The 24,810-nt window shown below is 41.0% G+C and overlaps 5 protein-coding genes across 9 annotated transcripts in view; 2 read left to right on the plus strand and 3 right to left on the minus strand.

Moving 5' to 3' along the window:
• On the minus strand, window positions 1-5,188 carry LOC143372440 (uncharacterized). Of its 2 annotated transcripts, XM_076818589.1 has the most exons (16): window positions 4,759-5,188; window positions 4,268-4,494; window positions 3,763-4,196; window positions 3,630-3,695; window positions 3,438-3,567; window positions 3,214-3,366; window positions 2,958-3,085; window positions 2,732-2,886; window positions 2,341-2,655; window positions 2,060-2,254; window positions 1,844-1,993; window positions 1,641-1,751; window positions 1,366-1,569; window positions 475-1,282; window positions 186-392; window positions 1-108 (listed from the first exon to the last, which is right to left on the minus strand). In XM_076818589.1, exons 1-15 carry the CDS (start codon window positions 4,849-4,851, stop codon window positions 223-225), a joined length of 3,339 nt encoding a protein of 1,112 aa, XP_076674704.1. In that variant the 5' UTR covers window positions 4,852-5,188; the 3' UTR covers window positions 1-108; window positions 186-222. The 2 variants fall into 2 exon arrangements, with proteins under 2 accessions (XP_076674704.1, XP_076674703.1); XM_076818588.1 differs by lacking the exon at window positions 1-108 and having other exon boundaries at window positions 181-392.
• Window positions 5,189-8,690: 3,502 nt separating this feature from the next.
• LOC143372748 (carboxylic ester hydrolase-like) lies at window positions 8,691-13,690 on the plus strand. 2 transcript variants are annotated; one of them, XM_076819279.1, is made up of 9 exons: window positions 8,691-9,880; window positions 9,960-10,257; window positions 10,347-10,544; window positions 10,651-10,829; window positions 11,089-11,257; window positions 11,322-11,657; window positions 11,738-11,861; window positions 11,943-12,154; window positions 12,404-13,690. In XM_076819279.1, the coding sequence occupies exons 1-8, from the start codon at window positions 9,692-9,694 to the stop codon at window positions 12,130-12,132; spliced, it is 1,683 nt and encodes a 560-aa protein (XP_076675394.1). In that variant the 5' UTR covers window positions 8,691-9,691; the 3' UTR covers window positions 12,133-12,154; window positions 12,404-13,690. The 2 variants fall into 2 exon arrangements, with proteins under 2 accessions (XP_076675394.1, XP_076675393.1); XM_076819278.1 differs by lacking the exon at window positions 12,404-13,690 and having other exon boundaries at window positions 11,943-12,266.
• A 92-nt stretch (window positions 13,691-13,782) lies between these two features.
• LOC143372747 (carboxylic ester hydrolase-like) lies at window positions 13,783-19,374 on the plus strand. Of its 2 annotated transcripts, none has more exons than XM_076819275.1 (9): window positions 13,783-14,068; window positions 14,148-14,445; window positions 14,562-14,759; window positions 14,830-15,008; window positions 15,297-15,465; window positions 15,539-15,874; window positions 15,950-16,073; window positions 16,162-16,373; window positions 16,470-19,374. In XM_076819275.1, exons 1-8 carry the CDS (start codon window positions 13,799-13,801, stop codon window positions 16,349-16,351), a joined length of 1,764 nt encoding a protein of 587 aa, XP_076675390.1. In that variant the 5' UTR covers window positions 13,783-13,798; the 3' UTR covers window positions 16,352-16,373; window positions 16,470-19,374. The 2 variants fall into 2 exon arrangements, with proteins under 2 accessions (XP_076675390.1, XP_076675391.1); XM_076819276.1 differs by having other exon boundaries at window positions 16,626-19,374.
• Window positions 17,719-20,447, minus strand: LOC143372746 (E3 SUMO-protein ligase KIAA1586-like). The gene is made up of 3 exons (XM_076819274.1): window positions 20,338-20,447; window positions 20,065-20,133; window positions 17,719-19,950 (listed from the first exon to the last, which is right to left on the minus strand). Exons 1-3 carry the CDS (start codon window positions 20,351-20,353, stop codon window positions 17,894-17,896), a joined length of 2,142 nt encoding a protein of 713 aa, XP_076675389.1. The 5' UTR covers window positions 20,354-20,447; the 3' UTR covers window positions 17,719-17,893.
• Window positions 20,448-22,616: 2,169 nt separating this feature from the next.
• The window catches only part of LOC143372760 (uncharacterized), a 56,205-nt gene continuing 54,011 nt past the window's right edge, over window positions 22,617-24,810 (minus strand). For both annotated transcript variants that reach the window (XM_076819310.1, XM_076819309.1), the window contains one exon: window positions 22,617-24,711. In XM_076819310.1, coding sequence (XP_076675425.1) covers window positions 24,609-24,711 — 103 coding nt within the window. In that variant the 3' untranslated portion in view covers window positions 22,617-24,608. The remainder of the gene's footprint in view (window positions 24,712-24,810) is intronic.

The following is a 24,810-nucleotide window of genomic DNA, read 5'->3' on the forward strand; positions in this document are numbered from 1 at the left end:
TCTGGTTGGAAAAATATCTTTCATTTCTGACGTTAACCAATGTTGATATAAATTACTATATACAGTGTTCGTCGAACAAAATTTCTCTCCGTATAAATCTATTATTAACTGGAAAGTTCAAGATCATAAAATGAAACAATTTATTTTTTGATATATAATCTCTATTTAATTTAGACGATAATCACCTGTGACTTGTATATAAAAAGAAAAATCAGTCTCTTCTTAGGATGTAAAATCCCACGTGGGTTTCCAACACCATTTACGAGACTTGCGAATGTTATCCATATTCTCTTGCGCCGTTTCCCGTGCTAATCGGTGCATTGGATTCGCATTCTCTGAATTGTACCCGGAATTCGATAATACTGTTTCATGCTGGAATGCTGAAGTCACAGCTGCAAAACAAACATGCAATTTATAAGTGTTTGAGAAATGTCAATCCAGCCATTCATCTAATGCAATTCGAAAGGTAATTACTCGCTTTGGCGAACAGCTTTTCTAAGACATATTGGTCATCTTCAGTTGAAGTGATCTGTTCTGGTTCGGACCGCCCAAGACGTCGTCCGATTAAATGCGAAATACGTTCCCCTTCAAATATAGCCGATTCTTTTTCCGATTGGGCGCCCTTTCTCTTTTGTCTGTGTTTGTGATGTGTTTTATTTGGTTGTGATATTGTGTCTTCATTCTCGCTGCATGAAATTATATTATTCTTTTTACCCGATTCCTCTGAGACTTCATCGTTGCTCTCAATTATATTATTGGAATTTGGTGAATCCTTTTCCGTAACACGTTCGATATTTTCTGAGGCTTTATTTCCCTCTGCACTGATTTCACTGGTACTTTTCTGTATCTCAGCAGCCGCGTGTTCAATTCTCTCGTGAAAATCACTTTCGATCTCAGCCCTTTGTTGCATCAAGCTATCTTTGGTTTCTCTACTATTCTTTAAACTATCTGGACTATTACTATGACTCAAGGTAGAACTATTTTCTGAAGTAGTTGCATTTTGCGTTGTAGACGTCGAATTGGAGGCATTCTGGCTTATATTTTTGCTAAGCATAGCAGCCAATTTTCGCATCTTCTCGATTTTACTCGACGAGAATTTAGCCATTGTCGGTGTTAATTTAGATTCGCGAAATAATTGATCGGATTCGCTAGAATCTCCATCGATAGACTCGTTAAAATTGAACAGTTCAACTAAATCGGAAGTCTTGAATAATCGACGTTGGCGTGGATCTTCCAAAACTTTATTTGAAAGAAGCACTTTGAATATTTGTCTGTGATATATCTAAAGCGAAATACAATTATTTCATTGAAATTAATATGTATATTGGTCGTATGAACGGTTTTATTGGGCGCTTGAAAATTTACCTTCTCTTCTATAGTACCTGCAGTAATGAGCCTGTAAATAGTGACCCTTTTGTTCTGCCCAATTCTCCAGGCACGTTCTCTTGCTTGAGCATCAGTGGCTGGATTCCAATCTGGATCATAAATAACCACCCGATTTGCTCCAGTCAAATTCACACCCAGCCCTCCGACGCGTGTAGTTAGCAAAAACACAAAATACTTGGGATCCTATAAAAAATAAAATCTATCTCCCTTCTGAATGCATTAAAAGAACGTTAAAGGCCTATTAGCACGCATACATTATTAAACAAACGGATTGTTTCTTGTCTCTGCGACATCGGGGTAGTTCCATCCATCCTCAAGTAAGTATATGCCTCGCTTTGCACCAAGGATTCCAAAATATGCATCATCTGTGAACGAGAAGTCGTCATTTTTTCATCTCCGGATCATCTTTTTCCCGAATAACACCGAAATGAAATGTATGTATTTTCTACTTGCGTACCTGTCTTCCTTGAGTAAAGAGTAGAACCCTGTGGCCTTGTTTCTTCCAAATTTTAAGAAGCGATCGAACAACCGTCATCTTCCCGGAACGTTTCCAATAGCCAAAGTTTTCTAACGACTCTTCCGACTCATTAATGTCCTCGTCAGAATCCTAACAACAGATTTAATTAGCTGCAACGAATGTTACGATACCTGAATATAAGATAAAGAATCTTACAATTTGGCTCGTGTACAAAAATATATCGGGATGGTTACATATTTTTCTGAGCGATGATAACGCTATTAAAAGACGTGCTCTGTATCTTCCATTCTCCGCGTGTCGTTTATCATGCAAGACGACGGAGACATCCTCGGATAGCAAGTACCTTTTGTACAATTGTCTTTGCTCGTCCGTCAAGCTGCAGAACAATACCTGTAATACGTGCCATTTTCTTAGATGCTCCGAGGAACGGTGAAATTGCAATTTCTTGCAGAGAAACGATGTAATGTACCGCAAACCTGTTCATTTTTTTCTGGCAAGCTCAGATGATGTTGGACATCGTTTTTTGTCCTCCTGAGCATGTATGGTGTGATAGCGTCCCTAAGCATGGTGGCAACGTGAAGCGCTGTAGCTTCTTGCAGAGGAGTAGCATTTGCGTATCCTCCGCGGGTTATGGGGCTCGCGCAATGCTCTAAAAATGCAGGTAAAGTACCCAGTTTACCTGGCAGAACGAAGTCAAAAAGGGACCAGAGCTCTTTCAGGGAGTTCTGCATTGGACTACCAGTTAATAAAAGACGGTGTGGCGTCAAGAATTCTTTTACTGCCTTACTGACCTGCAGAGGATCGCGTTTGTAATTAGTCAATGGTATTTGAAGCTTAAGTTTCTTTGCTCTATGAATCGCAAATTACCTTTGCTTGTGGATTCCTAATTTTATGACCTTCGTCTAAGATAACGTAGTGCCACTGAGTGGCAACGAGTAAGTCTTTATGGTTAAGCATGCCAGAATAAGATGTAATTAATACACCACCGGGTTTCAAGGAATGTATTAAATATTCTAGATCACCTGTGAAAGTATCGGTTGCTGATAATACAGAAGTAATGCGATTGTATTTCCTGATACGCAATTTAACTCACCACCGTATGTCCCAGATTGATGTAGGATAGCTATTCGTAAAATAGGCCACCATTCATGAAAGTGCTTCACCCATTGTTCCATTAACGTAGCTGGACAGACAATTATGGTTGGCCCTAATCCTCTAAATCTGTCAATGGAACGTATATTCTATATTAAAATTTCATGAGTTTAACTATATACCAATGAACTGTAGAGGACTAATCATGAAATGGACGAAGCGTCCACGAACAATGCGTTTAGAAGGTGATTTTTTACCTTCCGCCATCAGAAAGTAGCTCGCTGCAATCCAAACCAGCCAAAAAGGCAATGACTTGAACAGTTTTTCCTAATCCCATTTCATCTCCCAGTAAACCTCCTAAATTACGGCAATGCAGTTCCCAAAGCCATTGCACTGACACTCTCTGATACCTGAAAAAAAATAAAATAGATCATCTAAAAAAGGAGACGCTCAGGTTCGTTTCATATTATCTTATTAATACTTGAATAGTTTCTTCCAAATGGACTGTGGAACTTTAAACAAATTATCTATTTTATGCAACGGTTCATTTCTTGCACAACCATTTTCCTCCACTCTCTGCCTGTACATTTCTTCATCTCCATCGTCAAAAACTAAAAAGAGTATAATATATTGATAATATAAATATTGTATTATATAAGTATTTAATACATACCTCTCTTTGTAGGTGTAGATTTCATGGCAAACTTTTTTTTCTTGGCCGGCGGTCCCCTTTCATCTTCTGAAAATTTTAAATTACATTTAATAAAAAATTTTAATGCTTATGGATTTATATTTCTCCTGTTTACCTGAATCGATTTCTTCATCACTTGGGACATAGTCGCTGCCAGAGTCGTTCGCTATATCCATAGGTTCTGCGTTATCTGTTCCTTCAATTGATATCTCTCTAGCATTATGCCTACTTCTTTTGATAGAATCATTAATTTGATTAGATAATGTACTTTCTGCCCCATAATTAGTATTATCGTTTTCATTCGAATCTTTGGCTTTCTCAGCTTCTGAAATTAATTTTCTCTTATGGCTTTTCGATTTTAGTTTGTCCACAGTTTTACATTCCTTGGAGCTGGTATCTAATAAGTTTGCTTTTTTCAATGGGACTGCTTGATTTCTACTGCAAGATGCTTTGGAGTTTTTCTTCAATTGTTTTCTTTGTTTAGCAAGCTCAGCTTGCTGGCAAAGGTATTTCTCAAGGTCAAGCAAATGGGACGGCTTATGGGATGTCCTAGAAAGAGGAAATTAATATATGTAGATTTTATTATAGTCTCTCGTATAAAGTTTAATGTTATTTTATACCCTTTGGCTTTAGATGGACTAGACTGTTTTGCGATTGCTTGAAATGGTGTGATCTCTCCAATCAAGACTTGTTTCTCTAACTCTGTATGCGGTGTATGATCCATAACATTTTTATCATTTTTATCAGCAGACAGACACTCGGGTCCTTCTCTAGCTTCATTTACAATAGTCTCAATTTCCTTTGATGCTTCACAAAATATACTTTCCTCACTTCTCATGGCCAAAACCTAGAATGATTTGTCATTGATAGTCTAAGTAAAAGTAGAATGGACGTAATATGTAAAGATATGTCTCACTTCCTAAAACGTTAGGATTATAAACAAACAAGAGTAACTTTGTTTTTCATCATACTTTTAATTCGAGTAAATTGCAGACTTAAGGGGCGAGGGTATGTGTCGAAGGCAACATTGGGATTCACGTAAATTTAAAACCATTCGAAACAAAGTGATCATACAGTAAAAATAATAATTCTTTATTTACGAAAGCCTAACCTTCTCCCCGAAATGTTCAGACATCTCATTTACATATACTTCGCTCGATTTCTCATCGTCAGGTTCTTGACCACCTTGATCATCGGTCTCCATGATTACGACAATGAAATAGTAATTATTTTGCAATGTTTAATCATGAACAGCTACAGTAAGCTCACGCCCGGCATTCCATTAAAAGTGGCAAAGGAAAATGAAACAATAGCTTGTATTCTTATGAGCATAACATTACGCAGTGATTTCGAAATATTAATTTTACCGAGGAAGTGTTTAATATTAAGTAATCGTTACTAATTACACACTGTCCTTCAATTCGCAAAAGGTGATCTCATGCAAACATTGCTCTCATTATCTTGCTCGATTTTACCGGCGAATCAGACAAACACCGAATTCTTTTTCCATCGTATGTTCCAGCATTTCGGTCAGATGGTGCAACTAACACAGACCAGGTATGATGATAATAGTACAGACGAGGTATAGAATAGACCCATCACCTTATGGGACTTCGTGTCGCCACCCAATCTGTGTTACCGACCCATAATTTCAGGACTGAATTTAGCGACCTCTGTTCATGAACAGCGTCCAACTCAGCAACTACTCTGAAATGCGTTGAAATGCTGAAAGGTGTTGCGTACTTGTATACGTGTGACTTGTTTAGAGAGAGAGTTTGACATAAGAGCGTAGGCTTTTGTTACGGTATGCTCTGGTTCGGTTGGTCAACGACTCACGCGGATTTCTCTCCGAAAATCCATTTCGTGGATCAAGACACTATGGCGTTCAGAAATGGCATTTCTTCAAAGCCCGTGCAAGCTATACATTGCAAGATGACATTGTTTATTAGCACTTTGCGTACCCTTGCGAACCCTTTCACGTATCGTGCGCCGAAAAAAGTATTAAAAATTCACGCTGTTACTGATATTCCCACAAGTTTCTAATGCACTGTTTAATCATTCCAGTGAAGTAATAATAATTGGATTCCGTTTGCCCCTAATATTAGTTTACCGCCAACACTGAAATTTACAGTAAAATCTAATTTTAAAAGTCTCGCAGAAAGTTGCATGATGCATGAGTGTCTTAAAAGTTTGTCTAGCCCTGAGAAATTCATCGGTTCAGTCAAGTGTGTGCATGGCATAGTGCATATTATCTCGTGATTGATGTGGGAGGCCTTTTAATTTAACAGGATTCCATTCAGATATACCCGTTACTTAGAAGACTTTTTCAGAAACTGAAGGATGTTTAAAAACAGAAAATAATTTTGTAATCGTGTGCAACGCGATTGTAGAGTCAGTGCCTGTGCCTGCCAAAAAGTGTTTCATAGAGTACCGTGCCTCTACGTGTTAGTGATGTGAACGCGAATTCCCATAAGGTGATAGGTCTATCGTTTTAGCCTATACTTCGCCGATGTTAGTAACTAAGGGGGAGAAACAAGTATCTCGCTCATATTTCTCCAAATATTCCTGCAACTATTCACTTACACTAAGTTCAACTAAAACGTATTTATACATTATAAATAATACTACGTGATATGTATAAGCATTAACATTAATGTATCGAACGATTAACCATTGAGAATAAAAGAGAATTCAGTCGGCGCAGAAAATCATTTGCAAATCCAAGGCCAAATGTTACAAATTGCTTGATATCTCGAGTTCTATCGATTATAGTTAATAATAATTTATACTGGGCGGTTAGTGTAAATGTTGTTAACATTATTTGTCACAGCAATAGTCACTGGAATGGATATTTTAGCCGAAAATCCATTTTTGCCGAAGAATTCGCTGGATTTCGCAATTGTAACTAACCGTCGACCTTGTTTTGATCGGGGGACATCATTCCTCGAAGTCTACATAAGGAGCTCACAGATCTTCATGTACTCAGTCGTCGTCGGTCCTCCGGACTTGAAGGACCTCCGGGTACCCTGGAGCTGCCGAGCCACCTGGATGCACTGGACTTCCTGGACTTGCTGGGGACCTGGTCAGGGGTTCAACCCTGGTTCTTCCTCCCTTCCCCCCTGGAGCTGCCGAGCCACCTGGATCCACTGGACTTCCTGGGGACCTGGTTCTTCCTCCCCTCCCCCCGGAGCTGCTGAACTTGCTGGGGACCTGGTCAGGATTTCAACCCTGGTTCTTCCGCCAGCCTCTCGCCCCTCTGGCCTGGGTTCGTTTATTCGCTTGGTGCTGATGAAATTTTGGGGTTCGGTAAGTCATTTAAAATTTTATTGTTTTGCGAATGTTAAATCTGATTTCTTCGGTCGTTTTCCATCATCTGTCCTATTTCCATGCATACTTTCGAGAATTTTGCGCGAGTCGTTCTATTTTGTGTATTTCTTCGATGGGTTTAAATGATTTATTTCATTTTCGTGAATTTCTTCGATGGTTTTCTCTGATTCATTTCATCTCGTCGATGTCTTCGATGGTTTTCCCTGATTCATTTCATGTCTTCGATGGTTTTTCCTGATTTATTTCATCTCGTCGATGTCTTCGATGGTTTTCTCTGATTCATTTCATCTCGTCGATGTCTTTGATGGTTTTTTGTGACTTCTGTCACTCTGTCATGCATCTCATCGATGGGTCTACATTCTCTGCTCTTTCCTTCAAGTACTTATCTCTGCGGTGGTTTTGCATGCTCGTGCGTGCTCTGCTGTTGGTCGAAATTATCTCGATCGTCTCCAACTCAATAAGCTTTTCCTTAATTTCTTTCCAGGCCGACCACACCGTTACTAACATATAGTAGTTGATTGTTTCAGCTTTTCAGGTTCACCGTTACTCGGGGAATGGAGTTAATAACACGATATATTTAAAAAGAAACTAGTGAAAAGTGATAGTGAAAAGTGATAGTGAAAAGTGATCGTGCAAAGTGACAATGAAAGAAGACATCTAAGGTAGGCTAGGCTAATTTATTATAGTATGAAGTATTTAAGGTCCCATGTAAAATTGCCAAGCAGTCACTAAATCATTAACTTTGTTGTTCGTTTATTGGCTCCTCATCTGTGATGAGGAGGTTACCGCTGCTTCCGTTTGCGGAAGCAAGTGACTGAGCATGGAATCGGTATGGGTGGATCAGTTTCATCCCTTGGTGTTCTTGTCCAAAGGGAAAAGTTTCGAGCGTAGGGGGTGCACCTTTTGGTACACTGCCTGCGTAAGTCACCCGGTTCGATTACCCAATCTCCGTGTTGGACGGCTTGAGTCAGGTCAAGTGTTTGGTCAAGTGTCCAGTACTTGTTTCATGCTTACCCTTCGCCTTTCCTTCTTTCCTGAATTTCTTTTAATCGAGTGATTGCTTGGCAGTTCCCTAGATTCTATATCTAAACCGAAGGGATCGATGGAACTTTGTTTCCATCCATCTCTTTGGTTTAGTAGGCTTCATGTACAGGGAGATCGATGGAACTTTGATTCCATCTATCTCTCTACGGGTCTCCAAGCGCAGCAACCTCCTCGCGGTGAGACCTGCTAATCGGTGAGAACCGAGCCGATGGCTGCGATTGGCAAATATTCTAGTCGTATATAAGAATTTCTTTAACTTGCAATACTATGTAACTTAAAATGTTGTTCGATTGTTCCTACCGAACCGCAGAATACGAATATAGTGTTAAGATGGAAGAATAAGTGCAAGTTGGAATATTTCAGCGAGATACTGGAACTGTTGAGTTTTTCACAATTTTTAAAGTCCTCTCTGCTTCAGCATTTTATTGAAATATACAAAGTTACAATTCCTTTGCGAGGTATTCCACGTTACATCATGAAAGCATGTCTTCCACAAATATTGTTGTTGTTTATATAAATTTGTATGTTAAATAAATTTGTTTTGCGTTAAATAAACCGGAATAGGACAGCAAGGTTAAAAGACGAATGTGATATCGTTTTATTTTCTTCCTCCGTTTTGAGACTTCACCGGTAACGTTGCATGCGACACTAAAATGGCAAGGGGGTCCTAGGACCCCCTAAACTATATTTCATTATACATGTATGTATGTTCACGCATAACTTCCGTATAGGTGCACCGATTTCGATGATTCTTTTTTTATTTGAAAGAGTATGAAGAGCCGGTGGTACCATGCCATTTTTTTTTATTATTATCTAGAGACGCTAGAAGTATCTAGAATTCCAGTTTTAATGTATGTTCGCGCATAACTTTGTAACGCGTGGACCGATTTGGATGATTCTTCCGTTGTTATATGGAGTATGTTCCCCAAATGGTACAATGATAAATGTTTTTTAAGCGACTTCAAACAAAGGTCACTAAAAAAGTAAAAAAAACGACTTCAAATGTGCGCTAAAAAGGATAAAATAATTTTTTTTTAAATCGCTGCCAAAATGGAAATAGAATTAAATCAATTTCTTTAACGCCCGGGAATTAGAGCGCGAAAAAATTTAGTGGGACATCACGCGTCGACCCAATTTAATTTCGTTTTTATTATGGCACCGATTTAAAAAAAATTTACTTTTCTTAAAAAAACTTTATTAATTACATTTTTACAAAACAGCGTTTAGTATTATATTTACAAGCTGATAAGCAGCTTGCATGTGCTAGCTTGAATATCTTAATTTCTGTCCGTCACAGTGGAACAGTTTTGGCCTCAGATAAACGTTAATCTAATCGGTGCCTGCAGCAAATATGAAATAGAAATCAGAGTGTACATTTTATGTATGAACAAGTTCATTGAAACGTTAGAATTAGTGGGTTACATCGTTACACTGTAAATAATACAGTGCTACGATTATCCATTATGCAATTAGCTTGTTCCTTCCGTTTGAAGCAACCACGAGTGTATAACTTAATGAGTGCAATGAATCAGTGCTGTGTGCATTGAAATCACATTAACGATGCATCTTATAATGCAAAATTTACATACATATGCATATCAGCAGCTGCATGCTACAGTCACCTCAATAAAAGACTGCCAGCTAAATGTTGCGTGCTTAGTCTCGAAACGAGAATGACGAGGTTGCCGATCATTCTACTTTTCCTGGGATTCGTGAACTCCTGGCAGAAGGACGTTCCAAGGGTTCAGACAGACTTGGGTGACATAAGTGGCTTCTATAAGAAGTCTTGGGGCGGTGAACAGTACGCGGCCTATGAAGGCATCCCTTACGCTCAACCCCCTGTTGGGAACCTCCGTTTCCAAGTACGTTCAGTAACTGCGCTTCGAAAATCGCTAAGGTTAGTCGAAAAGGTACTTTCTAAACTTGTGCGAACTCTGATAGCCACCGGAACCTGTGCAACGGTGGGACGGGGAGCTGAAAGCGACCAAAAAGGGCTCAATTTGCACTCAGTATCTGATGTCTCCGTCTGACGACGGAGACAGGGTCACTGGTTGCGAGGACTGCCTGTACATGAACATTTACGTGCCAGTTAGGAATAGTAGCAAAGGACTATGGCCTGTGATGTTTTGGATCCATGGCGGAGGCTTCCAGTTTGGTAGCGGAAACGAGGCTGACGAGACGCGTCTGATGGACCGTGATGTCATATTCGTCACGTTTAATTATCGTTTAGGGCCTTTCGGTGAGGGCATCATTATCGATGACTCGAACAGTTGATTATTTCCGATGGATTGCCGTTCTAAGTCGCTTTGGGAAAAAAATTCATTTCAGGATTTCTCAGCACGGGGAATCACGTGGTACCTGGAAACATGGGGTTGAAAGATCAGAGCATGGCTTTGCGATGGGTGTCGAAGCATATTAAAAACGTTGGTGGTGATCCTGATAATGTAATGCTCTTTGGATTGAGCGCGGGGGGTGCGAGCGTCCAGTTCCATTATCTGTCGCCCTTTAGTGCTGGGCTCTTCCAACGTATGTTATTACGATCAATTTCCTCCTTGTTTGATCCTTCAAATTCCGGTCTAAGAATATTAAAGTCGATTGGTGTCTCTCGTAATCTTTGCTCCTGATCGCTTAGGTGGTATCTCGATAAGTGGGGTGGCATTGGATCCTTGGGCACAGACAGAACGTGCTCCTGAAAAAGCTGACAAGTTGGGCGCTATATTGGGATGTCCCACGAACACTACGACTCGAATGATTAACTGTTTGCGAGAACGTCCAGCACGATTGATATCGCAAGCTGTTGGCGATTTCATGGTAAAACTTGCAAGATTCCTCTGTTTACCAAACTATCAGGATGAAGGAAGAATCGACTTTAGTGACGGCGGATTAATTTCTCAGAAAAGTCTCCTCTGGGCTTGGAGCTTGTTCTAGCGATTAATCCTTAGAACTATATCCCGAAGATGGGAACTGGCGATCCGAGGTCTTCCAACTCGATTCTCTCTTCAATCCTAGGATATTGCCACTCGTTCTGTACAAGAAGCACTTCTTCAGACCATCAAATTTCAAATCGTAGTATTGGTTGTACAACCCGGTCATCCCATTCGGGCCAGTCGTAGAGAAGCAAGTAGATCCCGGTCCCTTTATTAATCGCTCTCCAGTCGAGGTGATCAGCAGGGGTGAGGCCATGGACGTCCCATGGATTACTGGTGTCATGAGCGAAGAAGGGCTGTATCCCGCAGCAGGTGCGATATCTCTCCACCAAAGTCTCTCCGTTTCGCCGTAAAACCAGAAATCCTATTTGTGCAGAATTCGTCGCCAACGACACACGTCTTAAGGAGTTGAACGATAATTGGAACGATATTGCACCGTATTTGTTAGACTTTAACGATACCATTCCTCTGAGCGACCATGCAAACGTCTCCGAGAAAATTAGGAAGCACTATCTGGGGGATAAAGAAATTAAGAAGGAGACAGTGTTACCTCTGATACATATGATTGGCGATCGACAGTATGGTGTGGGCTGTGAAAGGGCAGCTAGGCTGCAGGCTAAAGCGAACAAGAGCCCAGTGTGGACGTATTATTATAGTTACAGAGCTATGCACAGTGTCAGCGAGGTGTTGAGCGGCTCTACTGAGAATTTCGGTAATCTACTGAGGCTTTTTTTAATAAAATACGAGAGTATTTGAGGGTTCGAAAGGGTTTTAAAAAGCTTGGTGTGTCAGGTGTTAGCCACGGCGACGATATACTGCTCGTTCTCAATTCGAAGTTGGGCAACACCACCAGGGCAGAGGACCACAAGATGCAACAGGTTTTGCTGAACTTTCTTACTTCGTTCGCTATTACTGGGTAATTATATCGGAAGAATAGATCATTGATGCTGCGTGTCGTTTCCTAATTCCCGTAATACACACTCTGCGCATATTTTAGGAAGCCGAGAATTCCTAACGATGCATGGGGAGTATTGAATCCTGATGAAAAAGTGTTTCGTTACTTGCACGTAGCGAGCCCACAAAACGTGACCATGGAGGACAACGATGATTTTGCGGAGAAGAAGTTCTGGAACACGATTCCTTTTGAGGAGAACCAACTGTCTTCGAATCCAAGGGGAAGTAATTGATTGCAGGTGGTGGAAGAAAGAAGTAAGGAATGGAAATTCAAATATGTATCTTCAACTAGATTCTAAGTAGTTAGTAGAAATATAGGAAGATTTCATTTTCACTGGATGGCAAATAAAGGCAAGTGTAAGGAGGGTTGGAAGAGACATTGAGTCTTGACATATCTACAAAATCATTCATTTGTACAAAAAGACACTTAATACCAGCACGTACTGTCAGAAAAGTCTCAAGAGAGAATGAATTTTGCAACTTGTTTTAAATATATCTACATAGGTAGCACAAGGAGGCAGGTCATCACATTTCCTGCGGTTGGGAATTGATCGATGAATTAACAGTGAAGGCAGCAGAGATACACGTGATGGACACAGTTGGTGCAGGTTGTAGTAGTTATCTTTCGAATTAGTTAATGCTTAAGTTATTAATATTAAGGCACTACTGTGGTGAAACCTGGTTGCGTAAATGAAGTATGTAAATGACGCGCAGGTACTCCATTCGAAGATTCGTTACAACGCGCACGTAGGTACCAGCAGCGATTCGAAGAATCATTGATAGCAAATCAATTTATGAAAGGTATACTTTCTACTTTTTTTCAAGTTGGCACTGAAACAATGGGTCAACATTGGCAGCATTTTTAAGTGTAATTTTCATTGAGCCATAAAAATACCTGGAGTTGAACAGATTAAGATAACGGGTGAACCTATCTCTGTCTTACAACAGGCTATGGTTGTGCATGTGAGTGAAGTTACCCGCGCGCAACATACATACATAACACAGATAGTACAGATAGAAAGGGCTAATAGGAAAAAGAAGAATAGGTTCACCCGTTATCTTCTATTTCCCTCGGACCGCTATTGCCTCTACTTCTTCCCATCGCTGTTCACTCTCCACGTATTTTTATAGGTCAATGACAATTTTACAAAACAACGTTCAGTGCTGTATTTGTAAGCTGATAATGAGCCTTTAACGAGGAAACTGGAAATATGTAATAGAAATGAAAGTGTACATTTCATGAATGAATAAGTTCATTCAATTGATGGAATCAGTGGATTTTATTTACACTGCGATATATCAGAGAGTTACGAGTATTTATTATGTAAACAGATTCCATTAATAGGTGCAATGATGGACTGTGTACTGTGGACGTTGAAATCTCATTAACAATGCATCTTAAAATGGGAAATGGTAGTAGGTACATATTTTGTTACACGGACTTCAGGTGTCTCAGATTTTTTCAATCTAATAATACACACTGACTTCTGGAAACATCCGAAGCAAATCTAATTACTTTCTTCAAATCCACTTATTCTCTCAATTCAATTTAATAATACTATGTATTCGCCACTATTTTATTTACGAAAGCACAACGTTTCCCGTTCTTCGAAGTACTGTTACCTTTATTTCCATTTGCATGGCAACCCCGCAATTCTTTGCCAACACGTAATGCATCCGCAACTATTACAAGCTCCACATAACCCGTGTTTAAAGCAGCTCCATCCTTTTACTGCTATTTCCTCACCGATAAATTAGGAGATAAGACAGACCGTAACAGTATATAAATCCCTAATATGGCAATGCGGCACGTTATTTTCATTTTTTTTTTGTTCGAAAGCCCCCGCCTGCGTTTTACTGGCGTCGACATTAGATAAGCAAACCTTTGCATACATATGCATGTCGGAAATTGCATGCCGCAAGCAACTGAATAAAAGGCAGCCCGCTAAGTTACGTGTGCTGAGTTTCGCACCGAGCATGCCGAGGTTGTCGATCATTGTACTTTTACTGGGATTCGTGAACTCCTCCTGGCAGAAGGAAGTTCCAAGGGTTAAGACACGTTTAGGAGACATAAGTGGCTTCTATAAGAAGTCTTGGGGTGGTGAACAGTACGCGGCCTATGAAGGCATCCCTTACGCTCAACCCCCTGTTGGGCATCTTCGTTTCCAGGTACGTTCAGTAACTGCGCTTCGGAAATCCGTAAGGTTCGTCGAACAGATACTCTCTAAACTTGTGCGAACTCTGGTAGCCACCGAAGTCGGCGCAACGATGGGATGGGGAACTCACTGCGACCAAGAAGGGCTCAATTTGCACTCAGTATCTGATGTCTCCGTCTGACGACGGAGACAGGGTCACTGGTTGCGAGGACTGCCTGTATTTGAATATTTACGTGCCAGCCAGGGGTGGCAACAAAGGACCATGGCCTGTGATGTTTTGGATCCATGGCGGAGCGTTCCAATTTGCTAGCGGAAACGAGGCAGACGAGACGCGTCTGATGGACCGTGATGTCATATTAGTCACGGTTAATTATCGTTTAGGGCCTTTTGGTGAGATTATTATTATCAAAGACTCTAGCAGTTTATTGTCTTCGATATATACGTTATGGAATGGCCGTTGTAGTTAGTGACCCTCGATTTTGTGCTAAATGAAAAATTCATTTAAGGATTCCTCAGCACGGGAAACCGCGTGGTCCCTGGAAACATGGGATTGAAAGATCAGACCATGGCTTTGCAATGGGTGTCGAACCATATTAAGAGCTTTAGTGGTGATCCCGAAAATGTAACAATTTTTGGAATGAGCGCGGGGGGCGCGAGCGTCCACTACCATTACCTGTCGCCCTTTAGCGCTGGGCTCTTCCAACGTATGTTCTTACGATCAATTTTCTATGAAATAGTTTCTCTTCCTCTTAATCCTCGCTCGTGACCGCGTAGGTGGTATATCGATAAGTGGGGTGGCATTGGATCCTTGGCCACAGACAGAACGTGCTCCTGAAAAAGCTGACAAGTTGGGCGCTATGCTGGGATGTCCCACAAAGTCTACGAGCAGAATGATTAACTGCTTGCGAGAACGTCCAGCACGATTGATATCGCAAGCTGTTGGCGATTTCATGGTAAAACTTGCGAGATTCCTTTGTTTACCCTAGTACGGGGTTGAAGGAATAATCGACTTTTGGGACAGCTACGGGCTGTATCATCAGTGTTTAGACCGTGTAACAAGTTCAAGTAATGCAAGGTTGGTGTTCGTACTTCAAATGAGAATGAAACATTCATTTAATGGTCGGGTGAAATTCAAGACTCATGCGGAGGTGTCCAAATTCGATTCTTTCTTCGATCCTAGGATAATGCTACCCGTCGGGTACTCGAAACACTTCTGCAGACTATCCAATTTCCAATCGTAGTATTGGTTGTACAATCCCTTCACCCCGTTTGGGCCAGTCGTGGAGAAGCAAGTAGTTCCTCGTCCCTTTATTCGTCGATCTCCAATCGAGGTGATCAGCAGGGGTGAGGCTCTGGACGTACCATGGATTAGTGGAGTTGTGAGCGAGGAGGGACTCTACCCCGCAGCAGGTGCGACGTCTTACTAGAAAAGCCTCGTTCTTAACCCCATTTCGCCGTAAAATCAGACATCCTATTTCTACAGAATTCGTCGCCAACGACACACGTCTTAAGGAGTTGAACGATAATTGGAAAAATATTGCACCGTATTTGTTAGACTTTAACGATACCATTCCTCTGAGCGAGCATGCAAAGCTATCTCAGAAAATTAGGAAGTATTATGTGGGAGAGAAAGAAATTAATAACGAGACAGTGTTGCCTGTGATTCATATGATTGGCGATCGACAGTTTACTGTTGATTTTGAGAAGACCGTTAGGCTGCAGGCTAAAATTAACAAGAGCCCAGTATGGACGTATTATTATAGTTACAGAGCTATGCACAGTGTCAGCGAGCTGTTGGGCGGCTCTACTGAGAATTTCGGTAATCTAGTGTCGCTTTCTTTTCTAATATACGGGAGTACTTGAGCGTTCGAATTCATTAGCTTGGTGCGCATAGGTGTCAGCCATGGCGACGATATATTCCTTATACTCGAATCGAAGGTGGCCAACACTACCAGACCAGAGGACTTAAAGATGCAACAGCTTTTATTGGACTTTTACACTTCATTCGCTATCCATGGGTAAATAGATTGGAAGAATGGGCATGGAACATTTCTGACTGCCCGCTGGTTGCAGATTTCTCTAATACATACACTGCGAATATTTTAGGAAGCCGAGAATTCCTAACGCTGCTTGGGGAGTATTCAATCCTGATGAAAAAGTGTTTCGTTACTTGCACATAGCGAGCCCACAAAACGTGACCATGGAGGACAACGACAATTTTGCGGAGAAGAAGTTCTGGAACACGATTCCTTTTGAGGAGAACCAACTGCCTTCGAAATCAAGGAAAAGTAATTGATTGCAAGTGGGGGAAGAAAGAAGTAAGGAATGGAAATTCAAATATGTATCTTCAACTGGATTTTAAGTAGTTAGCAAGAATATAGAAAGATTTTATTTTGATCGGATGGCATATAAAGATAAAGGAGGTTAGAATTCTGTCCAGGATTCGAAGCGATTCGATCGGTCTTTAGCCCGTCACTATGAAAGGGTTTTGGCGTGAAAGCTTGATTTGTGGTCTTTCGAAGGAATGCAAGGAAAGAAGGTCCTCCGGTCTATTGTGTTCAATCTTTTAGAGGAGAAAGTGATCGGCCGCTTAACGAGAGTGAAGATTCTAGCGGACTGCAGTTAACAAAGGCAGCGGAACGTGACAACAGGAAATTCACTCTCGTAGGGGAGGGAGAACACGCGAAGCCAAGATGACGTCACGTGCTTGTCACGCCACTGCGATAATTGTGGTACTAATCGGTAATTACGTGGAAAACACGTGGGGCGCTTACGTTTGAAAAAGACAAGGTCCTCCACTTCCCTTTTTCTGATAAAATTAATTGAGATATACGTAATATTGAACAAAAATTCACCAATTATGAAAAAAGTGATGAAATCCTCCCCCCCCCCCCATAAACATGACTCATGTATGAAAGAAGCTAATTCCCTTTAATTCACGAAAAAAATTAAAAAAGTTCACATGCAAATTAAGATTGTGAAATCAACTTTGCTAATTCCAATTGTATTATCGTTCTCCGCTCTAACACTAATTAATCTGTCACTTTTTATACTTGACATTCCTTTATTGGCCACAAATCAATTCAGTGCTCAGAGTTTCAGCTTCGGTTTTAAGGAATTAGCAGGCGTTGTATAAGATGAAAAAAATGAAGTCGACTGGAAATAAAATGTTTCGCATCCTCCGCATCTCTCTTAATCTATTACTGACTTTGATTCGTTCAAATTAGTGTCTACCAAGTTTTTATTATATTCTATCGTAAAATGATCTTCATACGACGTTTTTAACAGAAGATGTCCCTCTTGTAAAAGTTTTTGTGTCAACTACAGGCCTCTCGCCCGCTAATTCCTTAAAACCGAAGCTGAAAATCTGAGCTCTGAATTGATTTGTGGCCAATAAAGGAATGTCAAGTATAAAAAGTGTCAGAGGAATCAGTGTTCGAGTGGAGAACGACAATACAATTGGAATTAGCAAAGTTGATTTCATAATCTTTGCATGTGAACTTTTTTAATTTTTTTCGTGAATTAGCTTCTTTCATACATGAGTGGTGTTTATGGGGGGTGGTAAAATTAAATGAAATAAACGTAATATTAATGAGATTTAAAAAAAAAAACACGAAAATAATAATAGAAATATTATATATTTATGCAATTATTCTTCTAAACTCGTGGAAAGTTATAACGTTATGTATAAACTTTATGCAGTATTTACAAAATATATACACAAAATATAAAACTTAATATTACAGTTAAAGTATGATATAATATACATATAAACAGGAATATAGATATATACATATTATCAACTACAATATATACACACTTATTAATATAATATTTTCTAATTGTCGCTAGTCTCGTTATCACTTTCATCTGTCTCATCCATCAATAAAATGCCAGCGAGTTCATCCGGTATACATTCTCTCCTATACATATTGTTATTAAATAAATTTAGCATGTTATCAGTAATTTCGTAATCGAAAGAGTTTGCATTTTTATCGATTAAATCTAATTTAATTCTGGTTAGCGCAGCTATCGTTTGTAGATTCAAACTGTTTCTCTGCTTTGTTTTTATTTCTGTGACTATGGAAAAGAATCGTTCAACATCAGCGTTCGAATGGGGTAACGACAAGCACAACTCTGCTAGCTTTGATATGTTTTCAAATATATATTCCCCGGAAATATCGTTAGTGTTGCGAATTTGATGCCAAAATCCAGGTATACTAAGTACGTGTAAGTTTTCTGTCTCCTCGTTTGAAAAATAAAATGGTAATAAATGCCACTCATTTAATACATCGCTGCGAATAAATTTAGATTTAAATTTGCTTAAAATACAGCTTAATTGGTCATTCCGATGTTTAGTAATATCTAAAGCTACGTGCGGGCTTAAAAAGTCTAGTGAATTTATAAATGTCTCGTTAAACGGCAATCGTCTAACAATATTTTCGAAGGCGGATTGATAAAATTTCTTTATATTTGTATAAAATTCTATAATTTGTTCGTCTTCTAAATTACTATTTATAATCTGATTAATTGTTGTCATAGATTCCGCTCCGATAAAAATTTTTTGTATTGGCACTAAATTTGCTTCATTATAGACGTCTATTTTGTGTATATTGGGTGCCGTAATATATTTAGACTTTATAAAATTGCCTCCCAATAATCTTAACAATCTCAAGCATTCAGGGAGCAGGCAATGAAGTAGAAATTTGGAGCTCTGAAATAATCTATTGAACCCAATAAATATGTTTAATACGTAATTTAAAAATTGCACATACGCTTTAGTATAAAGGCAATTGAAATTTCGAAATATTCTGCTGACGACTTTGGACTTTCCTTCTGTTACTGCCTTCGCAAAGACAGCAAATAAAACTGGCCACTGATTTAAAACTCTTTTCACACATTCAGATAATGCTAGCCATCTGGTTCTTGATGGCTGTAGTTTTTGCTTTGCAAAGTTCATGAAATCTTGCGCACCTTCTAAAACGCTCTGATGTTTAGGACTTTGGGAGAAGTATGTACAAACCGATTGCAAAAATTCCTCTATGTGCGATGGCAAGTGTCTGCACGCATGGGATGTAACCAAATTCATTGAATGGCAAATGCATGGGAAAACAGAGATTTCTTCATTGTCTGCTAATAAACGAGAAATCAATGAGTTCTGTCTCCCCAGCATTACATTCGCATTGTCAACGCACACACCGACGATATTGCTTACAGTCAAATTATATTTCTTTAAAGAATGTAGAAAACCCTTGTATAAGTTTTCTGCTGTACAATCCTTAACTCTAATTAAATCTAATAAATATGTATATATCTGTTCTTTGTGGACATATCGAATTAAAAACCATAAAAGTTTCGTATCAGATATGTCTCTGGTTTCGTCTATTAAAACGGAAAAGAATTTGCCACGTAGTATTTCCGTCGTTTCTAGAACAACGGATTTATTTATAACATTTTGTATAATTGCTGAGATTTTATGTCTTTTAAGAGACATGCGTTTAACAATATTGGGATCTGCCGGTGCCAAATGCGTCATTTGAATAAACTGTTTGAACGAGTTAAAGGATCTATTGTGCTCGGCTATGTCTATGCAGAACCTTATCTCTGCCACTTTTACGCTATCCATAAAACTTTTTATCGGCTCAAGCTTTCTTATTGGCCCTTCTTCTTTTCTATGTTGCATGTTCACGCGATGCATTCTGCTCTTTGCATGTTTTCTCAAGTCGTTTTTGCATCCCACAAAAGTTTTGCAGCAAACTATGCATTTCCCTTTGTACGGATCCTCGGCTCGTTGGAGCCAGCCTTTGAATTCTGGCTCCTCCATCCAAGCGCGGCAAAATGCTTGCTGCCTCTTCGGTTTCTTTCCAGGGGGGTTGATGAAGCTGCTATCACTGCCTATTCATAAAATAGTCATTTTTATTATCAAGAAGATAATCATGGAAAAAAGAAACTATGTTCAGTTTATAATTCTATAATTCAAGAAACTCTTAAATTAAAGATACATCTTACTCGATTCATTGTCTATATCTGAGTTTTTAATAGCTATACTGCTACCTCCAGCGACGCCAATATCAATGCCTGCATAAAATATCCATTATTAGTACACTTCTATATAATATCACAGCAATACATACTGAACAAATTTGAAAGAATAAATATGAAACGAAGAAACTAATAAACATGATGTTTAGCACATCCTTGGTAAAAAAGGTACTTTAATATTCCAAGAAATGACCATTTCTAAAATTAAACTGACGCAAAAGTATCAAATATTCGTTTTACCTGAATCCTTACTCATACTGGAACTTTGATAAAACACTGTAAAACTCTAATGAACGACACAATACGCAAACGTCTCGCATCACGCACAACAACGCATGGCGAAGATGGCGGAAGATAAAGCAAAGCTCGGCGAAGAGGGCGCCACAAGCGCATGTACAATTGAATTGCGGTTTCGCATGAGTGCGCATGTGTGAATGGTTTGCGCGCGAATTTTTCATTTGCGGAATGTACGAAGTGGGTAGTTACATAATGTTTTATAACACACCGATGACAAGCGGCACGTGGGCTGATGCCGTCACGGGTGGGGAAAAGTTGCAGTCATCTTACCAGGTCTAGGGAAAAAAGGGAAAGCGGTTGGAAGTGGGAGACGTAACTCAAGTGACGTGATCCAAGCGAGGTAGGTGATGTAGAGTGGTAGTGGGGGTAATGTGACGTCATAGTATTTGCCTCGGAGGGAATTTCAGTGACGTCATGCCGTCATCACGCACACATAACCGCACTGCTGTAGGCGCTCCTCCTCCACTACGGTAGGGAAATTCCTGGCAAGCCTGCCTAAGAGCGGGCCGAGGTAGACCCGAAGCCATAAATAATTGCATTCCTTTTGAGGAGAACCAATTAACTGCCTCTGTATCCAGAAGAAAGTAATTGATTGCAAGCTGGGTAAGAAAGAAGTAAGGAATGGAAATTCAAATATGTGATTTAATTAGAATCTGAATATTTAGTAGGATTGTAGGGAAGATTTCATTTCGATCGGTTGACAAATAAAGGCAAGTGTAGAAATGAGTGGAAGGGAGGATTAGAACAGACCTCGAGGCTTGACATACAAAATCGTTTATTCATATAAAAGGACACTTTATACTAGCACGTACTGTCAAAAAACTATCCTAGTTTCGTGTACAATCGGGACCACCGAGTGGCGACTCCCTTTCGCTCGCTTCTCCTCGTGTATCACATTATTATTATACGCGGCAACTGATAACGGATTATGCTGAGAATAATTGGGGATAACTGTCATTGTGGTCGTAGTCGGAGTATAAAAAAAAAAAAAGAAAAGAAGAAAGAAAAGAGGAGGAGAACGTCCGATAGATCCATCACGGGCGTTCGAGTATATTTGCGTACTGAGCGCCATAGTCGACTCGCTCTTCACAGCATGATCAATTTTAATCCGCTCGATCAGCCCCCCCCTGGAATTAAATTATTAGTGGAACGACGCTGCTGCAATCGAAGACTATAATTGGCACCAGATGAAAATTGGTCATTCTGTGCATAAATATTATGCGTTTATGTATACATATATAAAAGTCGCGTGGACGGGTCGTGCTGGTGGGCAACGCCTCTGTCTCGAGCGACGCTTGGATCCCACTAACATCGACCCAGTCGGTTTTGTTATTAATTACATGCATCCTATGTGTTCACCATAATTAATACGCCTTACATTAGAGTTACATATATATATCATATAATCGTACCGCCGTAACACTCGTTACTCCCAAGTACACTATCGCTACGAGTGAAGTGGATATTACGATAAATACTAGGCTCGACTAATTGCTAGAATCATCAGCTCGGTCGGAACCGATCCCATAGTGTGATTACCGAATTACGATAAGGATCGACGGATAAGCCAGCACAGTGCAAATTGAAATTCGTTGATGGACGATCGTCGGTTGCGCAACTCTCAACGCGCTTCGCCGACCGGCAAAGTGCTTTCACGCGTGATCGCGACTTAAATGGGTGGTAACTTAGATCGTGGAGGAGACTTTTGAGGAAATTTTGTCGCGATTCGTCGGAATTACTTTCTTCTTCGATTGAATTATACGAGGCTACTCCGTCGTATGGAATACCGAGAACAGTCCAGGCGTTGAACGGATAGAAGCTGGCTGTGTCGATGGTAAAAGGTGGGCTACAAATGCCACTGTTTTGGATGATCTACTAGAATTGATCACTCGGCGTATTTCGGTGTGATTCGAAATCGAGCACCCTCTAATGATGACTTTAGGCCTGGGTCGAAGAATATTGAGAGAGATTCCTCGGGAGGCCTCGGGAATCTACGAACGAAGATGAAGTACGTTTCGAGAGAAATGTTTTACGAGGCGAAGGGCGGAAGCGTGCTCCGTACGTGTATCAGCTTTATTATTAATGTTGGGGGACAGTGACAGTAAGAAATATGGCCACTTGTATCACGATCGAGTTGCCTTGCGTGGACGCACTGGGTGGTTACTTGCCGACCTCTCGTTCTCTTCGATGGACAGAGAGCTCTCCTCTTTCTCGTATTATACTTATGCAGAACACTTTTATTGTATGGATAACCGTGCTAGGGGTGTCCCGTCGCGGGAACGAGCTAAATTAACGAACCGGTGGTACAAAAAGAAAAGAGAAGAAGTAGGTTCCACGGGTTACACTGATACCAGGAAGACAGCGCTTGGACTCGTCGACGTCTTCGATCCGATCATAAATACAGACAGTATGCGCAGTATTTGTGCGACGATAATAGCGTTCATTCTATTACACCTAAAGAGCCCCGTGTTCCGAAGTCTCAAAGCGTGACGACGTTGTATCCGACATTGATTCCCCCACCCCCGTGGCTCGTGGCACGAACGCCACCCCCTATCGTTTAGTGCTCGTATAGTATCAAATTAATTGACAGTTAAGTGATATATCGCGGCAGGGGTGGGGGCGCAGGAAGCACGATTACCATCCCCCCCCCCGTGACACTTTGAGACTGGAGAACCAAGGGGCCGTCGTAGATTATACTTTCGTACAAACGTATAGAACATCGTTTAAGTATTATCATTAGGAGGGTACAGTGCATATAAAGAATCGTATAAATGTATATATTTATATTTATATATATATATTTATATATATATATATGTATAATGACGCCAGCTCGCCGGAGAAGCAAATTCGCGATCGGTCCTCCGCGCGAGCCGCTGTTTGAGCTTTGAGATACGCGTACCTTTCGTCTTGTCTTTCTTCCTTTCATCATTTTTTCTTTAACACATAAACGTACCATGCACACACACACACGCACGCTCGCGCGCTCGGTTACGATCCTCCCCCTCCCCTCCCACTCGTAGTACGTAGATACACCCTCCCGATCGGGGTGCACTGTTCGCGCGTTTATGTTGGCATTTGGAAGCGTTTGGAAGACGGCTGTATAGCTGCGAATTGGAGTGTCGCGTGGGATTGCTTGTAGAATGCTTGTCAGTGGAATAGATCGGCGACTGTCGGTTCGGATCGTGCTCGAGCACGCGTGAACGCCAGCAGACGTGAGTAAATGCGAACTGATCTCGTTGGTGCACGTTGACGCGTGCCAGCCAAGGAGCGATTTAAGATCTACCTCGATCGATACAGCGGTATCGCCGTGGATCATCGTTGTTCGAGCCGTCACAGTGGCATTACAAGGGGCACCCTCCGCGTTGGATCGCGCCCAGGCAAACCGGCGAGCAGTTATCCCCGGGACGATCGCGATCGCCGTTACAATGCCACTGTGCACGAGAGACCGTCGGACGTGTGTGTGTTTTTCTCTCAGTTTTCCTTCGTTGTTTGAATTTTTTTTGGTCGCGCCTCGCGTCGAAACGCGTTTATCGTTTGTTTCCCGTCACCGCATTTTTTGTGTCCTGATCGACGACTCACCCCACCCCACCGAGGGTGGGGACTCGAACGACGACGATCGTGGCCAACATCAGCGCCGATTCACTGCCACGAAGCGAAAGTGTAGTGCCGCCGTTTGCTCGGCACTGACGAAGGCACAGTCATAAGTCTCGTGTGTTCGGCAAACGTTCTTCGTCGCGCTCCATCCTCCGCTCAACCGTTTGCACGTAGAAAAATGGCGCGAGCCGTGAGACTATCACGGATATATTCCGTCCACTTTCCACCCGGTCGATTTCTCTCCGTCACCGTTTGGCACCAGAAACGAGCCTCCCCTCCTTCCTCCCCCCGCGCTCTTCTCTCTCCTCTTTTAAGTCCCTTTCGCTTCACCATCTCGCCCTCCCTCCCCACCTCTTCGCTCTCTCTCGTGCTCTACCCTTATCTCTATCTCCCTTTTTTTCTTTTTTTTATATAACATAATATAATATTATAATATAAACGTTTACGTTTTGGCCACACAGTTCCTGATCGCCGAAGCACATTATTGTCTGTGATTCCGCGACATTTCGATAGTTTAGAATATTCTTAATTCACTTTTATACAACACTGATCCTCCCCCTGGACTTCCTCGTGTGCGCGTGTTTCTTTAGCGGATCCCCGGGATCGTGTTGGCCGGCTCATCTCCTCCTTCTGGCTGTGGCTGCCGCGATCATTTGCCTCAGCATCGGCTCCGGGCTGCACACTCGTGGGTCGCACTTCATGTTACCGTCGCCTCCGCAGCTGAAATTATAAAACGTTCGTCTTTGTTAGAAAATTTCACCCGAGAAGCTCCGAGCTCCTGTCTGCTTTGTAACTAGGGGTGCATTTACTCGAATGCTT

The sequence above is a fragment of the Andrena cerasifolii genome, chromosome 8 (assembly GCF_050908995.1).
Source record: "Andrena cerasifolii isolate SP2316 chromosome 8, iyAndCera1_principal, whole genome shotgun sequence".
Lineage (NCBI taxonomy): Eukaryota > Metazoa > Arthropoda > Insecta > Hymenoptera > Andrenidae > Andrena > Andrena cerasifolii.

What these genes read in the sequence shown, in the direction of transcription:
- LOC143372440 (XM_076818589.1), bottom strand. Translation starts at nt 4,851, where the DNA reads ATGGAGACCGATGATCAAGGTGGTCAAGAACCTGACGATGAGAAATCG. An exon ending in TCAATCTGGGACATACGGTG is followed by an intron (nt 2,887 to 2,957) that starts GTGAGTTAAATT and finishes ATACTTTCACAG; the next exon opens with GTGATCTAGAATATTTAATA. An exon ending in TTTTGTACACGAGCCAAATT is followed by an intron (nt 1,994 to 2,059) that starts GTAAGATTCTTT and finishes ATCTGTTGTTAG; the next exon opens with GATTCTGACGAGGACATTAA.
- LOC143372748 (XM_076819279.1), top strand. Translation starts at nt 9,692, where the DNA reads ATGACGAGGTTGCCGATCATTCTACTTTTCCTGGGATTCGTGAACTCC. An exon ending in TTATCGTTTAGGGCCTTTCG is followed by an intron (nt 10,258 to 10,346) that starts GTGAGGGCATCA and finishes AATTCATTTCAG; the next exon opens with GATTTCTCAGCACGGGGAAT. An exon ending in AAGCTGTTGGCGATTTCATG is followed by an intron (nt 10,830 to 11,088) that starts GTAAAACTTGCA and finishes TTCAAATCGTAG; the next exon opens with TATTGGTTGTACAACCCGGT.
- LOC143372747 (XM_076819275.1), top strand. Translation starts at nt 13,799, where the DNA reads ATGTCGGAAATTGCATGCCGCAAGCAACTGAATAAAAGGCAGCCCGCT. An exon ending in TAGCGCTGGGCTCTTCCAAC is followed by an intron (nt 14,760 to 14,829) that starts GTATGTTCTTAC and finishes GTGACCGCGTAG; the next exon opens with GTGGTATATCGATAAGTGGG. An exon ending in CGGCTCTACTGAGAATTTCG is followed by an intron (nt 15,875 to 15,949) that starts GTAATCTAGTGT and finishes TGGTGCGCATAG; the next exon opens with GTGTCAGCCATGGCGACGAT.
- LOC143372746 (XM_076819274.1), bottom strand. An exon ending in AGATATAGACAATGAATCGA is followed by an intron (nt 19,951 to 20,064) that starts GTAAGATGTATC and finishes TTTTATGAATAG; the next exon opens with GCAGTGATAGCAGCTTCATC.